Genomic DNA, 27,684 nt, shown 5'->3' with positions numbered 1-27,684 from the left:
AAAGTGCTCTACAGAGAAGATACAACCAAAAATATAAACTAGTTAGCTGGCAGCTAGCTCTCGGCAGCTCTCACATGGTCGCCCACTGAAGCTAAGCAGGGCTGCCCCTGGTCAGTACCTGGATGTGAGACCACATGGGAAAGCTGGGTTGCTGCCGGAAGTGGTGTTAGTGAGGCCAGCAGGGGAGCCCAACCTGCAGTCTGTATGGGTCCTAATGCCCCAGTATAGTGACGGGGACATTATACTGCTCAGTGAGCTTTCGGGTGAGACGTTAAACCGACGTCCTGACACTCTGTGGTCATTAAAAATGCCAGGATGTCCTTCGAAAAAAAGTAGGGGTTTCACCCCAGCATCCTGGCCAAATCTGCCCATTGACCTCAGTCCATCATGGCCTCCTAACCCTCCCCATATAATAATTACACTCATCACTCTGTCTCCTCTCTACCAATCAGCTGGTGTGTGGTGTGCGGTCTGGCGCAAAATGGCTGCCATCTCGTGATCTAGGTGGATGCTGCACACTGGTGGTGGATGAGGAGATTACCCCAATGTGGTAAGCGCTTTGCCCAGAAAAGCGCTATATAAATGTAAGGATTATTATTATTATTATTATTATTATTATTAATGTAAAAGAGAGCATAAAAAATGTAAAATAGATTTTACAAAAACAGTTTGGTTTCAATGCCCAAAACAAGAAAGTAAATGACGCTTTAGATAATTCTGCCGAGTTAAAAGATGCTACCACAGTTGACCGCAGTAAACAGGATTAAAAATGAGACCGCTGCCCCCCTGAGGAAGGGACTAATGCTTTAAACAACCTGGAAAATAATTAAGTCTTTAATTTAGACTTGAAAATTTTCAGTGACGAAACCATTTTTAATTCTACGCATTCCACAGGTGAGAACCGGCTATAGCAAATGCAAACTAAATTGTACGAATGAGATCATATGAATCATATGAATAAGCCACTGACTCAAAAAGATATGAACTGCTATGAGATCGTGTTGGGCTGTATAGTTTTTTGGTATATCCTCAAATAAACACTTGTTCTTCCTTCACTTATTAATGTATGATGAGGTTACAGTATGTGCCACAGTCAAAAGCCTGACTCAGCGACACTTGTAATTTGCTAATGAAAACAATCTCATAACTTTTTCCCTCACAAACACAAGTATGTCTGCAAGCTTCAAGGCTCATATAGTAGTCCTCGCAGCAGCTTTTTCTTATCAGGTCAGGCAGAGTGTGCGGAATGTGCTGACTGAAGGGGATCTATAGAAATAAAGCTTTCTGTGTGCCTTCAGACATCCTGTCAGCCTCGCCAATGTTCAGCTCTCTTAAACCTCACTCAAACTCGCTTTCAGGAACACTTTGAACACAAAGCAACCCTTTAATGTAATGTACTGCAAGGAGCGTGACCGCACTGCACAAAAGTCTGCAAAACTGTTTGGAATTGTGCATGAATCACTTCTAAAATGGGATTCTAGTCATATGCTTTACATTTTATTACATGAAAGGGGCAGGTATTGATGGGAGAGTGTCACTAGTATTCAATAATGCATGCGGTCATGACTGAAACATGAAGCAAAATGGTTTTGATAGTAGATTCCGAAAGAAAACGATGGTGTAAAATAATGCTGCCAGAAGTTACTCTTTTATGAACAGACGACAAAACCCTTTCTATAAACGTACACAGTATATTTGGAGAACATAAAACGCTGCAGTCCAATACAAGAAAACAATCAGCTGTGAAACAGGCTTGAGGCAATATAATGATCTCAATCTGCCATGCTGTCTAAAGATCTGAACGGCTTCAGATCCCCGAGGGACAAATGCAGTCCAAACTGTATCATAAAATGCTACAGCTGAATATGAAGCCATCTGTTTGTGAACCTAAACTTGAAACAAGCTGAATCACGTATATCACGGTGGTAAGGAAAAGAAAATGAAATAAAACAAGGAAATTAACCATATGGTGCTTTGACAAAAAAAGCATTTTAGAATGACACATTCAATCCATCTATATGCTTACAGATATTTACCGGCATCTATTGTTTCATAAAAATACCTTTATCCATGGAAAGTACAATAATTATTTATATAATTCTGTACTTTAGTAATATGTTCTTACCATTTAGAAGTAAATATTTCTTTTAGAGGGCTCAAGACATGAATTGTTATTGATAATTTGACATCTTTTTTGTCTCTTGCTCATCCAAAACACCAGCAGAAAGCCTTGCTTGTTTTGCTTGTGTACTGTCTAATCTCTGTGACAACTGCTGTGTTGTGTTGCAAATTCATTTCTTCAGAAGTAGCACAAATGCTTTGACTACGTCAGAATGGAGCTTCAGTTAGCTTCAGGGAATGTATTGTGTCGTGCTGTGCTGCATCCAGTGTAGACAGAATAACTGATTATAACTGGTTCTGCTGTCTTAACTTGCATCAAGCTGAGCCATTCGTATCCAGTGTAGACATGGAGTAGCATTAGGAAAGAGTGTTCCTTATACAATCAATAAGAATTGGGTTGGTGGGCGATGGGAGATTGCTTATGTAAGTGAAGAGCGGGGGGTGGTACATCGCGGATGAAAGTGAAAATCGGCGGGTGGGGCAGGCCCTTGATAATAGCCCCTTTCACACAGTGATACCGGTAAATATCTGGAAAATTTCCAGAACAACTTTACCGGTATTTTCAAAAAAGCGCTGTTCACACAGGCGAGGACGTTACGGAATTTTTCCAGAAAAGACCGTTCACACATCCATTACAAAATACCGGTAAATTCTGACATCATTCACCACAAATGAGCTTTAAACGGCTGCGTTTGTATTTTAAAACATTTGACTACATTACAAACTCTGTGGATGATCAGTATTGTGAACAACTTTGATGAAAACATATGGAGGATCACTTTCGCATGTCGAGATGTTCATAATATGTGCGTGAGCTGCCGCTCACAGGCTGTTTTACAGGCCCACACAAAGCTTAAAGGTAAACAAACAGCGGCTTATCATAAGCATCTTATCGATGATTATTTACACGCTTGGCATTAGGAAGAACACATAAACGTTATCTGACTAACTTCTAGCAGCTAAACGCGTCTGGGAAAATATTTGAAGGCTTTTAATTTCACAAACCGCACGGACATGAATGCGTCTGACTGTTCTGATTGGCTAAAGAAGACGCACGCGCTCTTTCCAACAATCTTCCTTCTGCATTCACACAGCGCAGCATTCGGGCAAATTACCGGTAATGTTATAACTGCTCTTTCCGGAAAATAGCCAGAAAAAATGTACCGGTATTTTCAAAAAGGACTTGTTCACACATACAACCTTTCTGGAAAATTGCCGGTAATTTTCCGGAAAGGTCTGTATGTGTGAAAGGGGCTAATGTCTCTGCCTAACATTGTCTTAGTTTAGTTGGAACCAATTCTTCTAGAGTTTGAATGAACTAAATGATGACATACAGCAGCATCTTTCTTTCAGCATTTTTGAGAAATGAGCTTTTCAGATACTGGCATGAGAATGACATTCATCCTGTATTTTCAATGCTACCTAAAAGACTTCTGTTGGGTTGAGTTCTGGGTACATGCTTATATGAAAGTGTTGAGATGGGGAGTGCCCTGTGGCTGAGGGCATGAAGTAATGCTTGCATCTTCCTGTTCAGTATTTCACAGTACATCTGTGAAGTCATGATATGAAATACAGCTCCCCGACACCTGTAGAACCCATGCAACCCCACACAAGAGCACTGGAACCATCATGCTTTACTGTTGCTATCATGCATTTTTCATCATTTTCCTCACCCTCGGGACACCACGCAGTTTGGAACCCATCAGAGCCAAAAATATTAATCTCTTTTATATCCTTTCAAAATCTCAGTACAGTCCCAGTGGTCTTTGCCTTTGTTAACGTGAGCCCTATAGATAAGCTTTTTTCGAATTCTAGATGGGCTTTTTTGAGCATGGGCTTCAGCAGTGGGAACCTTTGTACATGACATGCAGCCTGTGAACACTACGCTGTCAAAGAAAACCAGTTTTGCGACAGTATGCAAACTTACTAGAGATGCTTTGCATATTTTCTTATAACTTTGACCTTATCGGGCATAGTGATGCAAAAGTTAACCGGTTTCACTATTAACCGCGCTTTAATTTGTCACAGTTAATTAACTGTAAAGGCTTCTCAACACCTCGTTTCTGCACAGAACAAAACTGCTGCAACTAAACAGTTACACCAACTGTGCGCCAGTTTAAAATTTCGAGTTTGTAAATCAAGGCTAATACCCACACCCACTGGATTAAATATGGCTGAGGATATTAGGCTATTAGGTCTTTTGCACAATCAAGTTCATTATTTTCAATGGGAGCGTGCTGCTTGGCGTGTGTGTTAGGATCGACGCACCCGCTCACGCTTTCCAGGCGAACCTAGTTGAAAGTATGGTGAATGAACTGATCAGCTTCATACTTTGTAAGAAATATACCAACACAGGTTCATTCTGAAAACGTAGTCCCTGTGGACGTTTCTGGAGACCGCGAAATACGTCCTGGGAGGTACGTATTTTTGCAGTTTTTGTTTTGGCAAATCCGCGAGAGGCCGCTGTGTGCGCTTTTTCGCATCTCAAAATGCCATTCGCGCCCACGATGTTCTTGGGTGAACCCACCAGAGGCTGCTGTCGACTAACTGAATGATTGAAACATAATTCACAGTATTTGGACCACGTCAGACATATAAAACAAGTACTTATGCACATCACCTCAAAAAACAGAGGAGAAATGGCTCTGAAGCGCACAGTATAAGGTAAAAGACGACAGCTGTCTATGCTATATGGGGCTGCTTATTGATCATAAATGTTTTGTTTTTACTTCTGCGCCATGGAAACACAGCGATTCATTTGGCAACTGTTTGATATGTGAATATAATTCAGTAAAAAGAATGCTAGAACCGTATGTGCACCGGCAAAAGCTTTCATTTGAGCTATAACTTGTACATGTGTCAAATAAAAAATATGAAAATGAACCAATGTAAAATACCCAGCTCGGGTATCCAAAATACTGTGTATTTAAGTGTAAATAACTTTTGAACAGTAGAATAATAGTGATGCATATGTGATTCTACACTTTCAAACAAAACCACTTAAAGGCGTCTGGTTCAACGCTAGACCTGTAAATCTTAAAGCGAAAGTCGATGACGTCACCAGGTCTGCAGAGTTTAACTGTTAAAGCACTATTGGTTATGTTTAGAAAAGGGGAAAGGTGGGGTATCTGTCAGTTGGTCAGTCAGTAAATCAGTCAGTAGACAGCGGCCTTTGTTGGATTTATGCAGAAACAGCAGGCCCGAATTGCACTCGTGAAAGAAATTTGAGATCTGAAAACGCGTACAAAGTGACCTCTGGTGGACTCACAAAAACAAAAACTTCAAAAAACTTGTGCTGTATTGTTGTTTTATTGTATAATTATTAAAATTGTATTACTAAGCCGCAGTAAATAACACTTTAAAATGTAAAGAGTTTTCATGTGATTTTTTAAACTAGTAGTGTTTTGAAACTAATTAATGCATAATAATTGTGATAACTGTGGTTAATCCTCAGACTATAATTGTACAACCAAAATCTATAATCATTGAATTCCTGTTTGGGCAAATAAAATATTATTATTATTTTATATATTTTTTTTTAATTATGTGACATTTATTTTCCATACAAAGCTATTTTGTCAGATTTTCCTCATGATTACCACTTTATTTTATTTTTTTTATGTTTCTTTATGTTTTCTTATGTTGGGGTGTACTCATTTTCACACAATGATCTTAGATGAATTTTTCATAATAGTAACAAAAGAAAAAACAGCAACTAATAAAATTTAAAATCAATGAACCAGATCTGAACAAACAACTCATTGAGGAAGAATGATGATTTTATGTCAAATCTTTCAGCATGCACTCTTTAATGTTAGGCACTCTACTGTATACAGTAAGTAAATTAGCTTTTAAGCCATGATAACCACTTATTAAATTCTTTTGATAAAATACTTGATGAAATCTTGTAAAAAAATATAAACTTGACGAAATACACTGACCATCTTTGTAAGGATGAATGAATCCAAATACTCTAAGGCCATAATTCTTCCACTTTGGTGCCACTGCAATTTTCTTCACTGTGGTTCTGGTCTGTGGGGAAGAATTAAATATAAAAGCATCTGCAGGTCTATTCACTCTAAAACCCAAGGCACTAACAGCAATTCACAGAATCACACCTCAAAATGACTTCTAAGACGAATAAAAAGACAGCTCTAGTTTCAAAACATTGCTTTAGCAATAATGCAGAGGTTATAAAAAAACAGATGTTAATCTCTGTCTGCAGAACATCCTGTCTGGAGCAAATATACGGACAACATTAGGGCTTTGTTAATGAAAATACTGCAAATGACATACTGACTTCATTTGCCAGACTACATTTCACAAGTCACACAATCAAGTTCATCTTAATTGTCTGTTCTTTTATTGTCTGACACATTTATTGTGCTCTTACATGTGGGTAGAGAGGGAAATGAAGATTCTTCCTGAGCTGGGAGACGGATGAGCCACACCAGTCTTCAAACACATGCAGATTGGCCTGACCTTTATACTGACAGAGAACAAAAAGAGAGAAAAAGAGCCGTTGCTTCATGTATAACCAGCATTCACAAGGAAAAGCAATTATGCAGTAATGCAAAATGAAGATAAAATAAAATGTAAAAAAAAAAAAATAATAATAATATATATATATATATATATATATATATATATATATATATATATATATATATATATATATATATATATATTATGTAACCTTCTATACATTACAAAGCATGCATCCATTAAGATTCACTTATGACGAGTTCAGACTGCACGATTTTCAAAGTAATGGCGTTACTGATGTTTTCACACTGCATGACTCTCTGGGGAAGCATTCTGTCATTGCTGTGTATACATTGCAAGATGGATTGGCGACAGGAGGTTTCACACTGCATGGCTTTAAAATTGCCAATAGTTTGCCAAATTTACAATAGTTTTTCCTCCATTTCTTTGGTCCAAATAGGCAGAAAAGAAACCCTTTTAACTTCTCCCCAACCTCCCGCTGGCCTGCAGATACCCATACTTATAGACGCTGCTCTCTGATTGGCTGTAGATGATTGGCAATGTTACTTTCAATGAGATCACATTCACATGGCATGATTTGAATTGCTGGTGTTTAACATGCCGAATATCTCACGGCTGCCGGCAACTCATCTGTGATTCTTAAAGATCACATCCTTGATAGTCAACAATCTGTGTGGTAATCACACTGTGTGATTGTTACTTGCGTACACAAGCACCGATTTGCCTGTGATTTCAGGCAGTTGTCTGCGATTTCTCAAAACCTGGCGGCAAGTCAAAATCGGGGCTAAAATCATGCAGTCTGAACTCGGCATTACACACACAGAAACAAAAGTATTTCATTTTCTTCGACATAGTTCCATGCTACTCTGGCTCATTTAAAAAAACAAAAAAAAAACTATGTTATATTATTTGTTTTATTATTTGAATATTGTTTTCTCTGAGAAAAATTCCTTATGCTTCTCTTACACTGTAAAAAATGCTGAGTTCCATACAAACGATTTGAGTTCGGGGAAAAAAGGATATTGACCTTACTCTTCAATGTGAAAGTGAGCTTGTTTTTGCGATTGTTTTAGAACTTTAGATTCAGCCATCTATGGAAGAAATGACTAGAAATAATAAACTGCTGTAAACGGTCAAACTACTTACTCTCCAAGCAAGTGTGTTTATGACTATACATAAAAACAAGCATAATGTAATAATAAAATATCAGTTTGCAACATCAAGCAGCAGAACAAGCTGTTTTTAACATCTAAAAATCAATGAAAGTGAATGAGACCAAAGTCTCAAGCCAAAAAGATTCCAATGGCTGCATCCACTCTTACATGAAGAATAAGGTCAATGCTGTAAATTAACTCATTAATTTTTCCAAATTTAAGTGGATTAAGCATAAAACAAGTATGTTTGTTGGAAAAAAAATCCTCAAGAATTGTGTTGTTTCAGCTCAATTTAAATTAGCAGTTGGAAAAACGTCACTTTTTGAGTGTATGCTAACCTCAAATTCAAAATATACAGTGAGAGCAGTGTGAACTGTAACATTAAATCGAAATGTTTTGCCTTTGTTGTTTTACTATCACTTCATGATATCTACTTTTTTCAGTTTTTTTTTTTTTTTTTTAAGTGACATACTTGATTTGGTGGAGGGTTTATCTCCATGTTAAATAAAATTTCTACAGATATAGAACAATACAGAATTAATGAGCTGTTAATACCTTGTTTTGTTCTACTCCTTTGATCAAATCTTATCTCAATAAGGGTAGTGCACATTTACTGAAAATACATACTACTTGTCCAACATGGACAACACAATGTTTAGAAACACATCGTCAGTTTTGATGCAATATTAATAAGTGCCTGTTGTTCAAGATGATGGTGTTTTTTAGCTTAAAATTCTCTATTACTATGGCACAGGTGGCTGAATTAACACTTGATTCTGGGGTGGGAAGATGGCTTTAGGCCTTCACAGACCTTGGTTATGCACAGGATAATGTGACAAAAAGCATCTGAAATTGGATCTGTGAAAATGCTTCTACCCCAAAGGCAAGAAAGTGATGAGCAAGGTTATAGCAAAGTGTAAATTATATTTACACTGCAATGGAGAATTGGTACAGAGTTTGACCAAAGGTCAAGATTTAGTTGGTTATAGCCCAGTAAGTAACCTACTGGTCGCACCAAGAATGATAACTACCAGGATAATAACGATATTTAATAACTACATTCACCCCAGGGTACAATAACATTCAATTTATTTTAAACACACAGCTCAAGTATGTTGAATGCCACTTTAAAGGGCATCTACAATGCAAAAAACAACTTTTGGAAGTTGAACTGTGTAGGTATAGTGTGTCCCCTGTCATATTGGAGTGATTTAAACACAAGTAGCCTCTTTTTAAAATTTCCTGACAATAAAATATGATCCAAATCCCAGTGATTTTGAGGCCCACCGCTACATGATGTAGGAGTGTATCTCCACATGTCTCCACATATGTCCACAAAACGGGATTTGCAAAGAAACTGAAATTAAAAGATCTGTTCCAACTCTCTGCGATCAGCCGCATCTCAAGAATGAGTTTTTCAGATTTAAAATGTTTATAAAACAGTGAATGTTTGTAATAAAGAAAAGACAGTAAGATTACTGTGTAATTCATGCTCGCTGGAATTACCATTAGCATGGCGATTCATCATCATTAGCAGCAAGTAGACGTGCAAACAAAAATAGTGCAAAGTTTAATATATGTGTGTGTGTTTGTGTGTGTACTGCAAACTTATTAATGCCATGTGACTCACATTGAAGAAATGCACAAATGCATCCAATCACCTTACTTGTTATATTTGACTCATAAACCAGATCTCTGTTTCATCAGTGTCTGTCACTGACTGCTGTTTATCTGATGTGACCCAGGAAAAGCAGACAAGCATTTCGGAATGGCGGGTAAGGGAGAAGCAGCTTATTTGCATTTAAAGGCACAGGGTACAATAACAGCTAAAATTTCCTCTAAAATTTGCTAAAATTTTTAGCATTGTATAATACAGAATCTGATATGTGTTTCAAATTGAAACTTTACAGACACATTCTAGAGACACCAAAGACTTATCTTACATTTTGTAAAAAAAAAAAAAGTAAAATAGGAGCCCTTTAATTAATAAAGCTTTTTAATGTTGGGTGGATTATGATTTTCTATTTAAAATGCATAATATTATTAAATAACACAAGCAACACAAATGTACAGTTAATAAAAATGAAAGTTAATTGTGAGTCAGATGATGGTAAAATAACAGATTAGACAATTACCTAAATTAGCTCTGACAAAGAAAACTGACAACATCAATTAATAAACAAGACACACTGTGAATTGGTTAGTTTAGGGTGGCGTGGAGGTTTTGGGACACTGGAGTTAAATTTCAGAATGCCCTTTCACAAACAGTACACAACATGGGTGAAATAAGAAAATTCTCAGAATTCAATCCAAAAATACTGGCAGGAACATTAGGGTGTATTCAATTTGTATGCCACAAAGGTGCTAATCCAGGTGAGGCAATAAAAACTAGGACTATTATTACCTTTATTGATGCAGTTGGATGGACTAAAATGTGCTGATTTTTTTCGCTAAATGTTAGAACACAAATTAGTTCAAGGCAATGGAAGGAATAGTTCACACCAAAAAATGAAAATAGACTCATTATTTACTGACCCTAAAGTGGTTTCATAACTTTGAGTTTCTTTTTACTGTTGAACACAAAAAAAAAGATATTTAAGAAACTCAAAAAGGTAAGAGGTGAGTAAAGGATAACAATTTTCAGTTTTGGGTGAATTATCCTTTTAAGGCCGTAGTTGGTAGGCATTATTAATACAGACTGCCAAAACATACTGATATTGGCAATTATTTCATCATTCTATATTAAAATATTTTGCTGTTCATTTTAAATGACATCTGTTTGGTGGCTTGGGTAGAATATTCTTAACAATTCACCTCTAAACCTCCCCTCAAAATTCACTGTGAGCAAGAAATGCAGAGGAGCAGGACTAAAATAAATCTTCTCTATTCAATATTCCATTTCAGCTGGAAATACATCAACATTCTGAAAGAACATTGGTAGGAACTTAAAGTCTGTTCACACAGACTTTAAAGCCATAGCCGAGCAGATGGCAGCAGAGCATCTTTCTCCCACAAAACACAGTGAATAAGAATCTTAACAGATCCTAATTATTGGAGACCTCTTTGATTTTGGATTGTACTGTAAACTACTTAGAAGTAATAATACATTTTTCTCAGAAGAAGGAGGGAATGCGTAATTATCATGTTTTGGCCCGATAAGCTAGAAACAACACGGCGCTCACAGAGTTCGCAGGGTGATTCATCGTCTGTTGGATGCGCAGCAACGCTTTCAGAAAACAAACTTTCATAAACAGGGAAATTGGGCAACGCATTTCACACTCAAGGTTTAATGAAGAATTTATGAGTTGGTACAGCAGTGCCAGGATTGCGTGTGTGCTTGTGTAAAATCTTCATGTCCCGAATCTTCCATCACCCTTTATCTTCCTGTAATGCTCCCGGTGGCGGTGGTGACAGAGAGCGGCATTACTCATCATCAGGTGAGCTCACATTAGATTGCTCTCACCCCTTCTTCAGGGGTTTAGGTTTCTCTCCTCACAGCCTCGTTTAAATTTAGCCTCTATAATTGCAGCTGGTGTGGACGGTGGGATTGGCATCCCACCCACTCACAGTGGGCGGACAGAAAAGCTGAGACATCTTGGGGATGGTTACAACTGTCACGGGCACACTGGACCTTGCCACTCTATCGCCACACTACACTCGCTCAATGTAGTCACAGGTGGTTAGGTGGATTCAGCTGTGGGCATTATTAAGTGTATACTATTTAAATGCTCACATTCTCAGAATAGATGAATAACTGTCACGCTGCTTTGTTTTGCGCAAGGGAAAACAAGGAGACTATGACAGCAGCATCTATATAAAAATATGCAGTCTAATACAAATGCACCATAAATCATGAAAAATGGGATTTGCCACTGCAAACCTCTAGTGACTGGATACAATTTTTTGAACTGCTCTTATTATGTGTTAGTAATAGACTTGTCCATGCTTGTTAGAATAACGTGATATAAATACCGGTGAACCTTGTGTTATCGCACAAAATTAATAACATTAATCTTCCCTTTATCTCTGCATTATAAGTAGCTCTGCAATACATTCTGGGCTACATGATAAGAGCATCTTCTGCTGCAGCATATGGAGTGTGAATGAACGGCCTTAGATCTTTTGTCAGAGTCATCTCGCATCTCGCTGTGCTTCCAGCCAAAGCCCTGATGATATATATCCCAGCCTGGTTATTCCTACTGGCCACATAATGACATTTAATAACACAGAGAGGAAAGCACATAAATCAATGGATAAAAAACAGAGGTTATCTCTGCATTGGGAGATGTTTTTTTTCTTTTCTTTTGCGCTGTACCATCCTGAATAAATATCTGGCCAACATTTCCAATGAGGCAGACGGCTGGAGAATAAGACGTCCGTGCTGTTTGCTATTTCTGGCATCCGGTGCTTCCTAAATCACATGCCTAGTAGGAGCCTTTATGCTCTTGTAGCTTCCTGGAGGCTTCGGCCGGACCTGACACTTCAGTGAGGAGTGAGGAGCTCATCTGTCACAGGCCCCGAGGAAGGGGGCCTCGGGGCCAGCACGCGGTCAGGAACCCTCTTTGATCATTGTCTCTTCATTATCACACTGTGTCGTGTCTCCTAGCTCCGCTCCAGCGATGAGGTGAGGAGGAGATAAGGACTGTTGGCTTATCGATTGACAGAACTACAGCAGAGTCAGGTTTAGTGTTCAGAAAAAAGCTACACAACATCTGTTGGCTACAAGATGGAAGATCCTTTAAGTATTGTTTCTAAAAATGTTGCTAATAGGTGAAAACATATATATATATATATATATATATATATATATATATATATATATATATATATATATATATATATATATATATATATATATATATATAATTTTTAAATGTTTACAAAAGGGGCAATTGAAAAATATTAAATAATAGAAAGTTAAGTTCAAAATAATTTTATAAACGAGAACAATAAAATAGCATTTAACAACATTTTAAATGTCCTAACTGACCTTTTTATTATTAATTTAATGTGCTAGCATTAATAATAATACTTTTTGTACCTTTTAAAATGGATTGCAGTGAACTATATAAATATTTTTATAAAAATCAAACAAACTAATAATTAATATTAACCCTTATGTACTGTTGGGGATGTTTTCATCCACTTTGGCTTGATTTTGTGTCTTAATGTGACCATAGCTTTTTCTGTGTTTCAGCTTGCAGAATGATTTTTGAAAACAAATCTTATTTTGACACAAATTTTGAGAGAATGCTTTAAGATTAAAAAATAAATAAATAAAACTCAGCAATACACTCTGGGTACATTTACTACCCTTTTGTTATTTTTGGGATGAAAACATGCACTAAATTAAACTGCTGTTTAAATGCATCAGATAAATGTTTTTCAAATTCTTTTGCATACATCTTTTAATCAACCTTAGTCCTAATCAAAACTACTAAACTGCTTAAAAATGTACAGGATTTTAACTCTTTAACTGCCAAATTCATAAGTGATGTCACTGATTTGGTTAAAAAACAAATTTTCAATTTAAAAAGTAATAGGGACTGGATATTTTTAACCTTTTATCAAAGTCTTGGACATGTGAAACATCATTGCCTTTGGTGCATTGTTTTTGATTTATTTTCATTTTTTCTCCCTAATTTAACTGTTGGTGGCTGTTTTTACTTAAAATATTAAAATATGGGTCTCAGCTCTCAGAACTACATGGAGTAAATAAAAACAAAGACTCTGTATTTATGTCCAATCAAATGTGGTTATAATGGAAGTCAATGAGGCAAAAAAAGCCACCAACAGTGAATAAGGAAGAAAAATGACAATCTAATAATGTGTCAAAGCCAATGTAGTTGTTAATCGCTCACATGTCCAAGACTGTGATAAAAAGTTAATAGATCCAGTCCACAATTGCTTTTTATGTTGAAAATACAAAATTTTGTGTGTGTGTGTGTGTTTTTTTTCACCAAATCAGTGGCATCATTTAAGAATTTGAAAATTAAATAGTTAAAATCCTGTACATTTTCTAAGCAATTTGGTAGTTTTGATCAGGACTAAGGTTGATTAACAGATTTATGCAAAAAAATGTGAAAAAATTATATGATTTTTTAAATGCATTTTTACAGCAGTTTATTTCAGTGGACCGTTTCATCCCCAACATAACAAAAGTATAGTAAATTTGAACAGTGCACAAGGGTTAATCATCAAATGGTTTTATCAGTAATTATTTTGTGACTTTAGCTCAAATTCACAATCTTAACCAAATTCTTAAAACTGTCATTTTTAACCTCTAAAAACATTTAGAAACTTAATCAACTGACCCACCATCAAGTTAGAGTGACATTTAGACTTGTTTACACACAATGATTTATTGACAGTAAAGGCTTTTATGATATTTTAAGTTTTGCTGATGATAACTTTTTATTTAGATCTTATGTAATTATAATTGTCATATCATCATTGTGTATCAGACTCATAATGATGATCATAATAATCATGAGGAATACATTTAAAAAAATATATTGTTTTTACTTGTTCAAACTACTTAATTAAAATGAGCTGAAACAACAATTCTTGAGATTTCATTAGGACAACTAAAAGTTTTTTTATGTTCAATCCATATAAATTTGTTAAAAGTGTTAGGTTACCTTAATTGATTTGTGTTGGGACAACGTAAATGAATTATGTGGAACCCTGCATTTTTTACAGTGTACATGTGAACTGCACATTCTTAGTCATCAGATACTGAATTATTGTGCAGTAAATATATATTTACACCACTACATACTTTCAATCACAAATGACACTATGTGCTTCTTTCAAAAAAAAAAGATAAAAAAAACAACATTCTTTAACAACTGTATTATTTTTTTTCTTGTTTATAATTTATAGTTAAATTTTTATTAAAATAAGATCTGAAGTACTCAAGGGTTAATTACATTATATAAAAAAACAACACAAATGATAAATCCCCTTAAATGTTAATAACTTCTTCTGGCATCTGCTTTAAAAGTTTCTTGTGGTAGTTCTGGCTCACTTAAAAACATTTTAAAAATCATTTCTTAGTAAAAAGTGCAAAAAACAGAATGTGAAAGGGGCTTTTAAGTTAATATGTCAACTTAACAGATTCGTAACAATATTAACAAGCATAATTAATCAGTGAATTAATCAGTTTTTACAAGGAATTATAGAGTAAAAAACCTTTGACTGTTTATAAAAGAAAAAAAAATAGTGACATTAAAGTAACATGAGGGTTAGCAAATCATGGCAAATCTTTTAGTTTAAGGAACATGCATCTAGGGTGTCATGGTGGCGCAGTGGGTAGCACAATTGTCTCACAACAAGAAGGTCGCTGGTTTGAGCCTCGGCTGGGTCAGTTGGCATTTCTAAGTGGAGTTTGCATGTTCTTCCCGTGTTGGCGTGGGTTTGCTCCGGTTTCCTCCACCAGTCCAAAGACATGTACTATAGGTGAATCGGGTAAGCTAAAATGTCCATAGTGTACAGTATGTGTATGAATGAGTGTGTATGGATGTTTCCCAGTGATTGGTTGCAGTTGGAATGGCGTAAAATGGTGGATAGGTTGGCTGTTCGCTCTGTTGTAGTGACCCCAGATTAAAAAAGGGACTAAGCCGAATAGAAACTGAATGAATGATGAATGAGGCTTCCAGTAAGTTCTACTTGAGCTTTTGTCTCAGAGAAAGAAGCTGCTGAACTTCACTGACAGATCCGTTGACAAATGAAGTTAAATTACGAAAGTCACCTCCAATTCTCAGAGGAGTCAAACACAAAAATAGTACCTTCATGGTGTGAAAACTCTCAGCATCTTAGTAGGATCAGTTCCTACAACGGTCCTCACAGAGAGAAGTTGTAATGCTACTAATAGTCGGCTGTTAGTACTAATGCCAGAGTGCTAATGCCTAATATTCAGGTATTTGTGGGTGTCTAGTTCATTTATATCTAGAACAAGATAGCGAGGCTTAGCAGAACTGGCTGGTTCATCATTAGTACAGCGCCTGTTGTTTTCCCGTCTTTTCGGCCACCTGTTCATGTAATTTTAGCACAACTCCTGGAGGGATGCAGAGCTATGGGAGGATGTGCCTCCCTAAGGAAATCTCACACAATGAGGGAGAGAGTGCGAGAGATCCACGACTAAATTGCACACTGCCAGTGTGGGTTAGATAAAAGCAGTTATAATAACGCACATTATCCTACACATTTCTTCTGTGTAGGAAACTGAAATGTATATTTCCAACACTTGAAAAGCATGCTTTACCTCTGGTTTCCATGGCAACCCGAGGAACTTCTGGGCAAGGAGTGTGTGCATCTCAGCGTTGGCACGACTCTCCTGAGCAGATTCATTGAGCTCTTCTCCCTGAAACAGCAGGAACAAGGAGTGCTCAGTGACCCCGCATAAAGAGACACCTTCATGCAACACTCAATCAAAAAAATGCTGATTTGTTAGTCCACTTTTGCTCTTTTGACATTATAAAAAACACTTATTTGTAAATTGTACAAGTCGTCTAGAGCTAAACTGTTGAATTTGGCCATTTTATAATGCATTCAGTCGATCACTAGGTCTGGCAGGAGTACTTTTAGCTTAGCTTAGCATAGATCACTGAATTGGATTAAACCATAAGCATCTTCCTCAAAAATGACCAAAGTGTTAATTTTCAGTAGTAACATTGACTGATTTTCACTCGCTGTATAATATCATTGCGCCTGATGCAGCCAAGGTACGGCAGCAAAATGCAAAGTTCTTGATTATTAAGCTGAAATGAGAGAATAGTTATTCCTAGCCATTTGGACTTAAGAAATGCCAACTTTTCATTTTCTGTCGGTCTTACTACAGAATGTAACTACAGAAGAGTCAAGCCTTACAAAAGTGTTTGGTCATTTTAGAGTGGGATGTTAACTGTCTAATCAGATTCAATGCTCTATGCTGCTAAGCTAAGCAAAAAGTGCTCCCACCATACCAGGGGCCTCATGTGGGAAGACTTGTGTTGAATTAATACTAAAACATTGTGCATTCCCAGTATAAAAATCAAATGTATGAAACACTGCATACGCGGAATCCCACACATATTCTCTTTGTACAAGCGAATTAATGTGAAACTGAGCGCAACATGCACGAGCGCAAAACCCCTCCCTGCCTCCTCCCCATGTATTTATGGTAATGACTCCACTTTGGCAAAACCAAATGAAAAAGCAATGGCAAAAGCAAGCAAGAAGAGAAACTTCACAAAAAGTGAATTGGAGGTGCTTCTATCGGTGGTAGACCGGAGAAAAACTGTGTTATTTGCAAGTTTGTCCTCCGGAATTAATACCAAAAGAAAAATAGAGTGGGAGAGTTTAGCTGACGCGGTTAACGCAGTGGGGTCTGAACATCGCACTGAGTGATTTAAAAAAGAAATGGTCCAACGTAAAGGTGCAGGTTAAGAGGTGAACAGCGTCAAAGTGTGGACCGAACAGGCGGGGGAATGGGGGATGCTGAACTAACACTCTTTAAGAAGAGAGATGCCTAAATTGTGGGTAACACTTTACTGTCTGGAGTAGTATTCGTGTCTGTGGGAGACACAGATGTATTAGAGGAACACTTTGTTAGGGCGCTATATCTTAAACTAGCCAACATTGCCATAGACTAAGGGTTGTATACATTTGCAAATGCTTTTACAGTATATGTTCTAAATCACATAACTGATATATATATATATATATATATATATATATATATATATATATATATATATATATATATATATATATACGCTTTTTACATGTGTTGGTGCGATATTTTGTAGTGTGCAATTTAATATAATTGCCTCTAGGAGTCACCAATGGAAATAAAACAAACACACACAAGAAATACACGTACGCTAGACATGAAGTTGGCACAGCAGACCACCGCACATTGGTGTACACAAAGTTTTTGTGCGTATGCAGCATTGATACATGAGGCCCCTGGAGATCAGCTGAATGAATTAAAAAATTGGTAAAAAAAAAAAAAAAAAAAAAACTAGTGGAGTTTCACACATTTTAACTGCTTGTAATGAGACTTTATGACATTCCCTGAATGTTGTCAATAAATTCTTGTGGACAGGATTCTCTTCTCTGTTCTGTGACAAGTTAAATAATGTTTGTAATGTTAAGGATAATGCTTAAAAAAAACAGTATTCACTGTAACATTAGTGTGTCATGCCAAAGAGAATAACTCAAATTACAGCCACATAAAACAATCCCTGCATCGTCTTCATTATCAAACAATCATAAAAGTGTAATTGTAATTTTCTTATGTGTTGACATGATGCTGGTAAATGACAGAGCTTGTGAATAAAAATCCAGATGATCAGGTCTTTTTTTAACGGAAAAAGTGCAGCCCATATTTACATATTGCTTGGATGTTTGTAATCAGTATTTTGCTAAGTATTTCAAACTTTCTGTTTTAATCAAAGATGGAAAGAATATCTTTTGAAAATGAGGTTTCTAGCTGTAGTTTATATAACAGCCACTAAACATTATAAAATAAAATAATAGCATAACTAATAACAAGGTTTTCTAAATATAATTATAAAGCTTCTTTAATAATTCTGGCCAGTTTTGTTTATTTTAATTGAAAAGTATTAGTTTATACTTTACGGTATGGACCGTTGCTGCTAATGATATTCATTCAGACCCTTGCCACATACTTTATCTCCATCGCCATGTGCTGTTCATCAAAAACTATTTTTTGTAGAGAATAAATTAGTGTTAAATTAGTTTTGTAGAGAATAAACTGTAGAGAACAAATGTCATTAGAAAATGCATGGAGAACAAATAATTTAGTATAAAAACTATTTTGTTGAATTTTTAATTAAAATGTGTGCTTGCATTCTGAACTCCAGTGTTCCTTTATTAATAAGACTGTTTACAGACACAAAAGTATGCTGATAAATATTAAAAGTGTTTTTTTTTTATCTAAAATTCTAATTAAAACCGGGGGAAATGATGTTTGAGAGTCTTAAAATTTGCATACTTTTTTTTATTTACCCGATAAAAGATGCATATATTAGCTTATTCACGCTGAACATCATTCATTTTAAAGTTGTCTAACCAGGTTGTTTAGTGGTTGTGTTTAACCACTTACCTAAATTAAAGCTGTTTTGGTGAAATAAAGAAACACTGCATTACTATTTACAATTATTAATTTATCAGGTACTTCTATCCAAAGCAACTTACAAATTAATCATATCCTGAGCACTGAAACTGGGCCACAGGCAGAAGAAAACGCTAAAATAAAGAACAAGGTATAATGTAACCCTTTTAAATATTCAACTTAAAAAAACATTCAGCTTCAAACCGGATAATGCATGTTTTCTAAATGAAATATAATTAACTTTACATTTGTTTTTACTATTATATATATATAAGCAATATCACACGAGTAGCAGTGCGATATGGCTGTGTCCCACCAGTGGCGATATACAGCCATATCCCACTGTATAAAAAAGAAATTCAAACATGAAGAGTCTAATAATCCCTTTGTATGAGGAACTGCTTTTTTTCCGCCATTCCTGCAGCTGATGTCAAAACAGCAAAAGCTGTTACTTATTTACCAATGTCACTTTAGAGCTAGTATTTGAATGATTCTCTAGCATAATATCTAAAGTGATGAAAAAAACTGGTCATTTTGGTCACATTTATAAAGCTAAACAGCATGAAATGCCATTAGTCTACAGAAATTTCCCAATATTTCTCTGTTGCGATCAGGAAATTGCAACAGCAAACACTACCAGATTACAGGCCACTAAACACATATGGGCATTTCTTCTTTCTGTTTTTTTTTTACTGAATAGTAACAGTCTGCAGTAAAAAAAAAAAAAACAGGAGACTCATTAGAAACAAACAGATGGCCAACCAAAAAGGGTTATACAAAGAGTGGCCGACACTCAATACAAATATTCCTGATATGAGTCCCATCTCACACTCAATACACTACAATTACTATGGTATAAATCTAGCTATCCAACATAGAAAAGAAAGAGATCGACTAAGAAAGTCACTCACCAATTTCAGAATGTTTTGATCAACTGTACTTTGCAAATACACAGATCTTTTCTCCTCAAAGGGCTTATTATGCGGTCTCTGTCATCATCTATTATATGGACAACATCAACATCTTTGCTCTGCTCAGTATGACGGGCTGATTAATGTCGATGCGCTGTATCTCAGAAATCAGAAATATTTAAAGGGTCACGAAACACCAAAACACATTTTTTGAGCTGTTGACAGTCGTATATGTGTCCCACACTGCTAAAAACACTATTAAGACACCTATATTTCACAAAAAAAGTGTAAATTGGTTGTTTTTGCGTTATTTCAAGCAAATTCGTACTTCCGGTTTGAAACGAATTTTTTAAGCTGCGTCACGGCCATGACATAATAGCCTGTATTCCAGCGTGCAGACTGGGCGTCTGTGCCAGAGTGAGTCTTATTACGTCTTACAGTGTGATGCATTAATGCATGAGTAAGGCTTGGTTCAAACCAATCAGCGCGCTCTATTGTGCAACTTCATTAATATTCATTACTATCACCGTGTTTTCAGGACAGAGACGCCACGTTGTGTTGGCAAAACAAGCGTGAAGTGTTGCTTTTATAGTTTGCTGCAGTTAAGTCTCATTTTCATTTTCTCTCTGTGAGAGCTCAGAGTCACGTGTGGATTAACAGTGTACGCGACGCGCGACAACAATAACTTATGTGTCTAAGGAGGATTATTGTTTACCTGAGAGCTGTTCTCATCTGCAAATGCTGAGATCTGGATTCGCTTGTAGTATTCTCTTCATAAAGACGCGGCTTTAGTTGCTGGTGATTGTCCTGTCTCTACAGATTTGGTAAGTGAGCGACCACTGCTCTTTGTTTATTCAGTTTGTTCGTATCTAACAAACTATTGCACAGAGTGTAAACACGTTAGCACCACAACCAAACTTTAACCTCGTGTAGGGTTTTTACCACATTTAGTGACCGGAATAACAAGCGCGGCTTTCTGACACTACCTGTCGTGTGCATCTAAGTTTCTGGGAAATGCAGAGGTTTTTTTTCTCTCATTCGCCGTGCGGTATAAAACATTGCATGAAAAATACACGCTTAGAGCAACTCCTCGAATCAAATATCTCGTGTGTCGTGAGGGGCATGAATGAATTCCCTGAATGAAAGAGCCATACTGCAGTTAAAGTCCACCATTTAATAATTTGGCAAATAATTCGACTACAGATGTCCATGTAGGTTAAACACCATCACTTTCTCCTGTATGTGTGTGTGTGTGTGTGTGTGTGTGTGTGTGTGTGTGTGTGTGTGTGTGTGTGTGTGTGTGTATTTTAACTCGGAAACTCGCGCGTGCCCAAATAGACACTCCCACACCATCCCACTTTTCTTCCTCCGACACTCCCCCCTAAACAGAGCTGGACACGGCCACTTTTCTGACTTTTTCCAAAGTAGAGGTGTGAAAACACCCTGCTGAAACGAGGGGGTTTCATGGCCCTTTAATATAGGCACAGTCCTTATAAATAAACTGTATAGTTGTAATCTAAACAACTACATTCTCATCTAAAAAATCTCAAAATGTAGTGAGTTTATTGATTTGCTGTCACTCTATGTGGGCGGAGTACAGAAGGGTAAGGCAGCTTTAGGAGTCCTGATATTGCATGACTATTGCACAAATATCGCAAGGCTATCAGCCAATCAGATTCGAGAACCAGACAGAACTGTTGTATAAACATACACACTTGCTCTACAATTCAAATCCTTGCATGAGCAAAATATTCAGTAGGACATGTGCAGGTTTTCAGTCCTTCTGTAATCCCACTCAGTGCTTCTAATCCTTCGCATAGAACTGTGAATGGGTGCCCATCAAAACAATGATTGAGTAGAGCACACGCAGAACTACTCCAGACATTACACAAAATGTTTCCATCCGGCTGAGAGCCACTACAAATCACATTTAAAGTGACTGGAAGAGTTCCAGAAGCCAATAACAAGCACAAGTCTCCGTCAGAAATGCTGCCCGTGAATTAAACTGTTATATTAAGAGCTGAAAGCAGGAAAAGCACTTAAGCCTTTGCTTCTGTCTGTGTCACGTTGAAAGGTAGGGGTTAATGAATTGTACAACCTATATTGTAAGTTCATGGCTGAATGCTAAAATGGTTTGATGAAATAAATTGTCAGAATAGGAATACAATATTTTGTACTACAGTGCTGTTAAAGGAGCGTGTTTGCATGGCTTAAGGTGGTGTTTGGGGAAAAAAGCAACAATAAAACCAACAATACAAGCTTTCTCAATGAACATTTAAATTTAAAACACTTTTAGTAAAAGTAAGTAATAAATATTTAAGGAAAAAATAAACGCTCTAGTCCTTAACCTTTGACAGCAAAGGCGCCATATGGTGGTTCGGAGGCTCTACACATCATGCACACTCTGCATATAGGGAGGACTGGCTCTGAGTGTTTCAGTGCAACAATCTATTGGCATCAGCTTCAAGACAAATTAAAGTCACTTTCAGCTAAACAAAATAATGAAAACAAGCCTAAAGCCTCATCTATCCCAATTAAGCTACTGCGTGTGCCCCTGTCGTGCAGTCCAGAAGGAAGGCTTCATCTCAGTTAATGGTGTCCAAGCGCTCGGCCTCCCTGCTGTTCTGCAAGCCCGGTGTTACCTACTGCTGTCGAAGTGTTTGGTAGATCTGACCCGACGCGAGGCCGAGGGCACACCTCATAAATAAACGAGTCCTGGCTCTCCTCTCTGCTCTCTGACAAGACAGCAATGATACCCAGATGGCTCCCACCAACACCCTGGAAGCAGATCCTAGGACTATCAGCAAGGTTAATGAATTCTCCTTATTTACATTAGCAAGGCAGGATGGGGCGAGAAGAGATGAGGCTTATTTATTGTGAGTTTTGACAGACGATACGGGGAGGGGCAGGGTAATCATCATCATAATTTTGTTTGTTGGGGACTCTACACATGGAGACGTTCATCCGCAAGAGACCCAGGCTTTCAAATTGCATTTCGCCTGCCATTAATCAGGGGACGTAGACAGGGACGAATCGGAGTATGACAGTGGGAGCATGTTTTACTGACAATCAGTCACGAGTGAATAGCTTCGCTATAAAAGAGTCCATATGAGGATAATAGGAGGAGGATTGAGACATACAGAAGGGAGAAAGAGGGACATATAATTGGGAAACTCATTGAAACTTCCTTTTTAATGCTCTATGAAAGAACTTTGTCCTTATTATTGTGACAATTTCTGAGCAGACATAAGAAGAAATAAGGAAAACGCAACCGGTCAATGTGCTTAATGAGTGAATAGGACAAACAGTAAATCAGATCAGGCCTTTAAAAATAATACAGATCAAAAGTTTGGGGTCAGTAATGCTGCTCGTTTGAGCTTTCTATTCATCACAAAATCATGGAGAAAAATGTGTGCTCGGTCAATTTTAGACTGCACTCTGTCCAATATTAATATTAAGAAATGTTTCTTGAGAAAGAAATCAGCATATTAGAATGATTTATATTGGACATATGACTTCCAAGTGTAGCTTTGTATCCTATCTCATGAAAGATACATTTTACAAAAACATATTAATATAGAAAACTCTTATTTTAAACAGAACATATCACAGGATTGTGGCATTATGCCTTGTGTCTATGGCCAAATCACAGTCATGCTGAGTAAGGCTTATCACTAAGTTATGTATATATTTACCTTTAATTTGCCTTCAGACAAACTCTTTGATCTGGAAAAAATAAAGATTGCACAATTTTACACCCAAAACCAATTTTAACTTCTTTTCAAACAAAAATCAGAGCAAGCAGCAACAGCCAGAAGAGCTGTCTAAGGTAAGGCTATTGAGCACTGAACAAACTACAAGAATCTTGAGTACTTTTGCTATGTTTTGTTTTAAAAAGTAAATTCTACTAACTTAACATTATAAAGATTACGCATTACTAGATTTTACATTATGAGTATATATAATAGTAGGTTCATGAGTTTATATATTACTAATGCATAAATACTGCTATGACTATACAATACTAAAAATCTTAAAAAATCAACCAAAGCTCATTGTGAAAATATAGCTCCGGGGACGTTTCTGGAGACCGCGATTTACGTGGCCAAAGGTCATATTTCATTTTTTCAAGCGAACGCTACGGGGTAGTTTGACGCCGCTCCTCTTCGCGCTCGCCGGCTGAAAGCTCACCTCCCTGTGGAGGGCTTTCCCGCCAAAATCAGTTTGTCCGGTTAGCTTATCGTGTACGTCAGCGGAGTGGAGAGCCGGAGAGAAGCCTACTGCGACGACGGCGATGACTGGGTCCGAGTCTGGGGAAAAGCGGTTCCAGAAATCAGGTAAGACAAAAACAGAATCCAAAAAATAAAGCGAATGAGTTTATAACAGGTGGTGAAATGTGGTGAAATCCGAAATCACAGTCAAAATCAGATGAGGGCTTTTCTTTTTCTAGACAGCTTTTGCAAATCGTTGCTTGGGTTTAGGGAAGCAAGCAGGCGGGCAGTCAGGTCAATCTGTAAAACCGGTTGGGTTTAGGGAAGGAGGAGGGTGGGTCGGCCGATTGGCCGGCCGCCCAGTCAATCATTCAGTCAGTCGGACAGACAGACGCTTAACAGCGGCCTCTGGCGGCTTTATGCGAGAGCAGCGCGGGTGAGAACGCAAGAGGTAAGCGGTCAGCTGGTAAGCTCAAAAAGGAACAGCGCCATACTGCCACATAGCAAAGACAAAATGCAACCACATGTACTTTAGGCTACATAATTTGCAATCTCCTGAAATGTATATACGTAGAGCTACGTTTTCAGAATGAGCCTATGTTGGTAGTATTTGAATAATTACAGTACCTCACTGTCATGACAATTTCTGATTGACCTCTTATCAAATCAGATTCAAGGACAAGAGATACGTTTTCTGTTATTGGACTGGAGCAGCCCGCATCCAAAGCAACTGAGAGATGAGTGATCCAACAACTTTTCATCATGCAAAGGTAAATTATCATGAGAAGTTTCAACTCATGTTAGAAAATATAAAAGCCAGAAGAATAGGCAGGAATGAAGGAAACAGGAATTTTTTATTATTATTATTGGGTTGAAGTCAAGTGCTGGAGGAAATTCTATTTTAAGTTGTCTGTCATGATTTAACATTTACTCATTCATTCATTCTCTTTTCAGCTTAGTCCCTTTATTAATCAGTGGTCACCACAGCGGAATGAACCGCCAACTTATCCAGCATGTATTTTACACAGCAGATGCCCTTCCAGCCACAACCCAACACTGGGAAACACCCATACACTCTTGCATTCACACACATACACTAAGGACAGTATAGCTTATTCAATTCATCTATAGCGCATGTCTTTGGACTGTGTGGGAAACCGAAGCACCCAGAGGAAACCCACCCAAACACAGGACAGAACATGCAAACTCCACACAGAAATGCCAACTGACTCAGTCAAGGCTTGAACCAGCGACGTTCTTGCTGTGAGGCGATCATGCTACATAAAAAGTATAGTTTTTTGCATAATTTCTGTTCAACCTCTAATGAAAACATAATAATAAACTCATCTTTTTTATGACTAAAACAATTTCGACATACTGCCTATAAAATGATAGCTCTCAAGAAAAGGTTTCCATACAACAAAATAAAATGGTTTCACATTTCCAAAAATAAACACATAAATATATGATGATAATAATAATAAATAAAAAAACGTTACATGTTTGTTTACCACTTTGAAAAGCAAGCCTAAAACTGTGACAGATCCTGAGTGTAAAGCAACATAAGGGTTTAGAAATGTAGCACTATAAATAAACAGGCACGGCTGCTTTGCTCATGGTCGGGGTGGCGTACAGGGAGTCTGTTCTGATCTCACCTTATAATGTTATTCCATCTTTTATTTGAACTCCCCTGCAGCCTGGAGGCTTTCACCAAAACATGTCGTGCCAATGCACTGAACTTTCCCCAGAGCAGAAATCACTAAAGAGTGGCTGTTGGACAAGGAAGAAAACCATGCACCCTACAATGGTTTGCATCCATCCAACTGTTTTTCAGAAGTGATGGGTTCTTGCAAGACCTCCATTTGGCAGAGAAGCATTACGACAAATATGATTACTGTTCTCACATTGTAAAATTGTGATAAGCGCAGAACTTTCAACACATTTTTTTCTACTCCGCTGAAAATGTTCTGTAACATATTTGTGTATCAGAATGTTCTCAGAATTGGTTTACGTGAAGTTAACAACTCTTCAGATCACTCTACAAAACATTTGCACATAGCATGGTTCCTGGCTTTGTGCCTCCATGCTCACAAACTAAATATTATTTTCTGCACTGATCACACAATTCTGCATGCAAGTCTTCAAGCACTAGAGTAACTGCAGACTCACTGTGGCACTAGAATTTCTTGAATGATCTGAGCACGGCTCTGTGAAATCACACAGCAGGAGAGCACTCTTTCAAAACTTACCTTAGAGCCTTACATCTTACAAGTGCTTGTAGGATGTTTGATCCAAAAATACTTATTTATTTATTTTTTTATAGAATAACACACTGCCTGAATTTTCACAGGAAATCTGAACGTTGAAAAATGTTCACAACATGAATGCATGAATCTGAGATTAGGTCCATTATAAATAACTACGGTGAATACATTAGATATTGGGAAACATAATGGTGCAATAACACATGTAACTACCAAAAATAGTAGTTTTGTTGTTGTTTGCAAGTGAACTAAGTGAGAATAGTCTTGCAAAAATGTATTTTTTTAATATTTACATAACAAAGAGAAAACTGCAAGTGATTTAAAAGCCAGACAAGCACAAGCAAATGCTTAAATATAAATATTAAACTCTTCAAGCAGGGACTAAATTCAGGCTCTTTTTGTATAAATGCAATGATTTATATTATATTCTGTAATTATATAGTAATTGTATATTAATAATTCTTTCTAATAGTAAATACACTATTGTTTTTTTATATTATATTATATTATATTATATTATATTATATTATATTATATTATATTATATTATATTATATTATATTATATTATATTATACTATATTACATATATTATATTATATTATATTATATTATATTATATTATATTATACATTCATTAATTTTCTTTTCGGCTTAGCCCCTTTAATTATCTGGGGTCGCCACAGCGGAATGAACCGCCAAATTATCCAGCACATGTTTTACACAGCGGATGCCCTTCCAGCTGCAACCCATCACTGGGAAATTTATTATATTATATTATATTATATTATATTATATTATATTATATTATATTATATTATATTATATTATATTATATTTTTACATTTTATTAATATTATAATTTATACTATTTTCAATCTATCTATCCATCCATCTATATTTCTACCTTTATAAACAGCATAAAAGTATTCTCTGTCTTTACTGTCATTGCATAGACCCGTATCCAGGCTGGTGAAGGGGGGGGGGGGGGGGGTGGGGGGGTGTTTTTTTCTTAAAAGGTTAACACTTTTGCACTTATTCGCCTAATTTTCTATTTAATTAGGGGATTTAAATACTGCAATCACTGACATTTTAAGCAATCTATAGCTGGATTAGCTTGTTGGATGGTCATCATAACCATATGCTTTGATGTACTAAAAACATTTCCTAAAGCTTAAGAATAAAGAAATATGAATAAATACTTATTTTTTATATGTATATTTATATTTTTATCATATTTCATTAGAAAAAAATAGGAATCTGTTAAAGTTTTAAATTAAAAACTAGCCTTCTGTCATTTATTAGGCAAATAACAAAATGAGCCAGAACATTCAACTTTCCTCAGTCAAAAATTGGGATGCTGAATTTGCAACCCAGGCTCATTCTGAAAACATAG

General features: G+C 36.7%; 1 protein-coding gene across 3 annotated transcripts in view; it reads right to left on the bottom strand.

Moving 5' to 3' along the window:
* The window catches only part of b4galnt4b (beta-1,4-N-acetyl-galactosaminyl transferase 4b), a 205,781-nt gene that overhangs the window by 85,605 nt on the left and 92,492 nt on the right, over nucleotides 1-27,684 (bottom strand). For all 3 annotated transcript variants that reach the window (XR_012382650.1, XM_682637.9, XM_073907264.1), the window contains 3 exons: nucleotides 16,048-16,146; nucleotides 6,515-6,610; nucleotides 6,063-6,153 (listed from right to left, as the gene is read on the bottom strand). Coding sequence is in view for 1 of the 3 variants with exons in the window: in XM_682637.9 (XP_687729.4) it covers nucleotides 6,063-6,153; nucleotides 6,515-6,610; nucleotides 16,048-16,146 (286 nt within the window). In the remaining 2 variants the exon portion in view is untranslated. The remainder of the gene's footprint in view (nucleotides 1-6,062; nucleotides 6,154-6,514; nucleotides 6,611-16,047; nucleotides 16,147-27,684) is intronic.

This window comes from Danio rerio, chromosome 7, assembly GCF_049306965.1.
Source record: "Danio rerio strain Tuebingen ecotype United States chromosome 7, GRCz12tu, whole genome shotgun sequence".
NCBI classification, from domain to species: Eukaryota; Metazoa; Chordata; class Actinopteri; order Cypriniformes; family Danionidae; genus Danio; species Danio rerio.
Note: the sequence above shows the minus strand (reverse complement) of the source record. Positions and strands in the feature narration are given on the sequence as shown.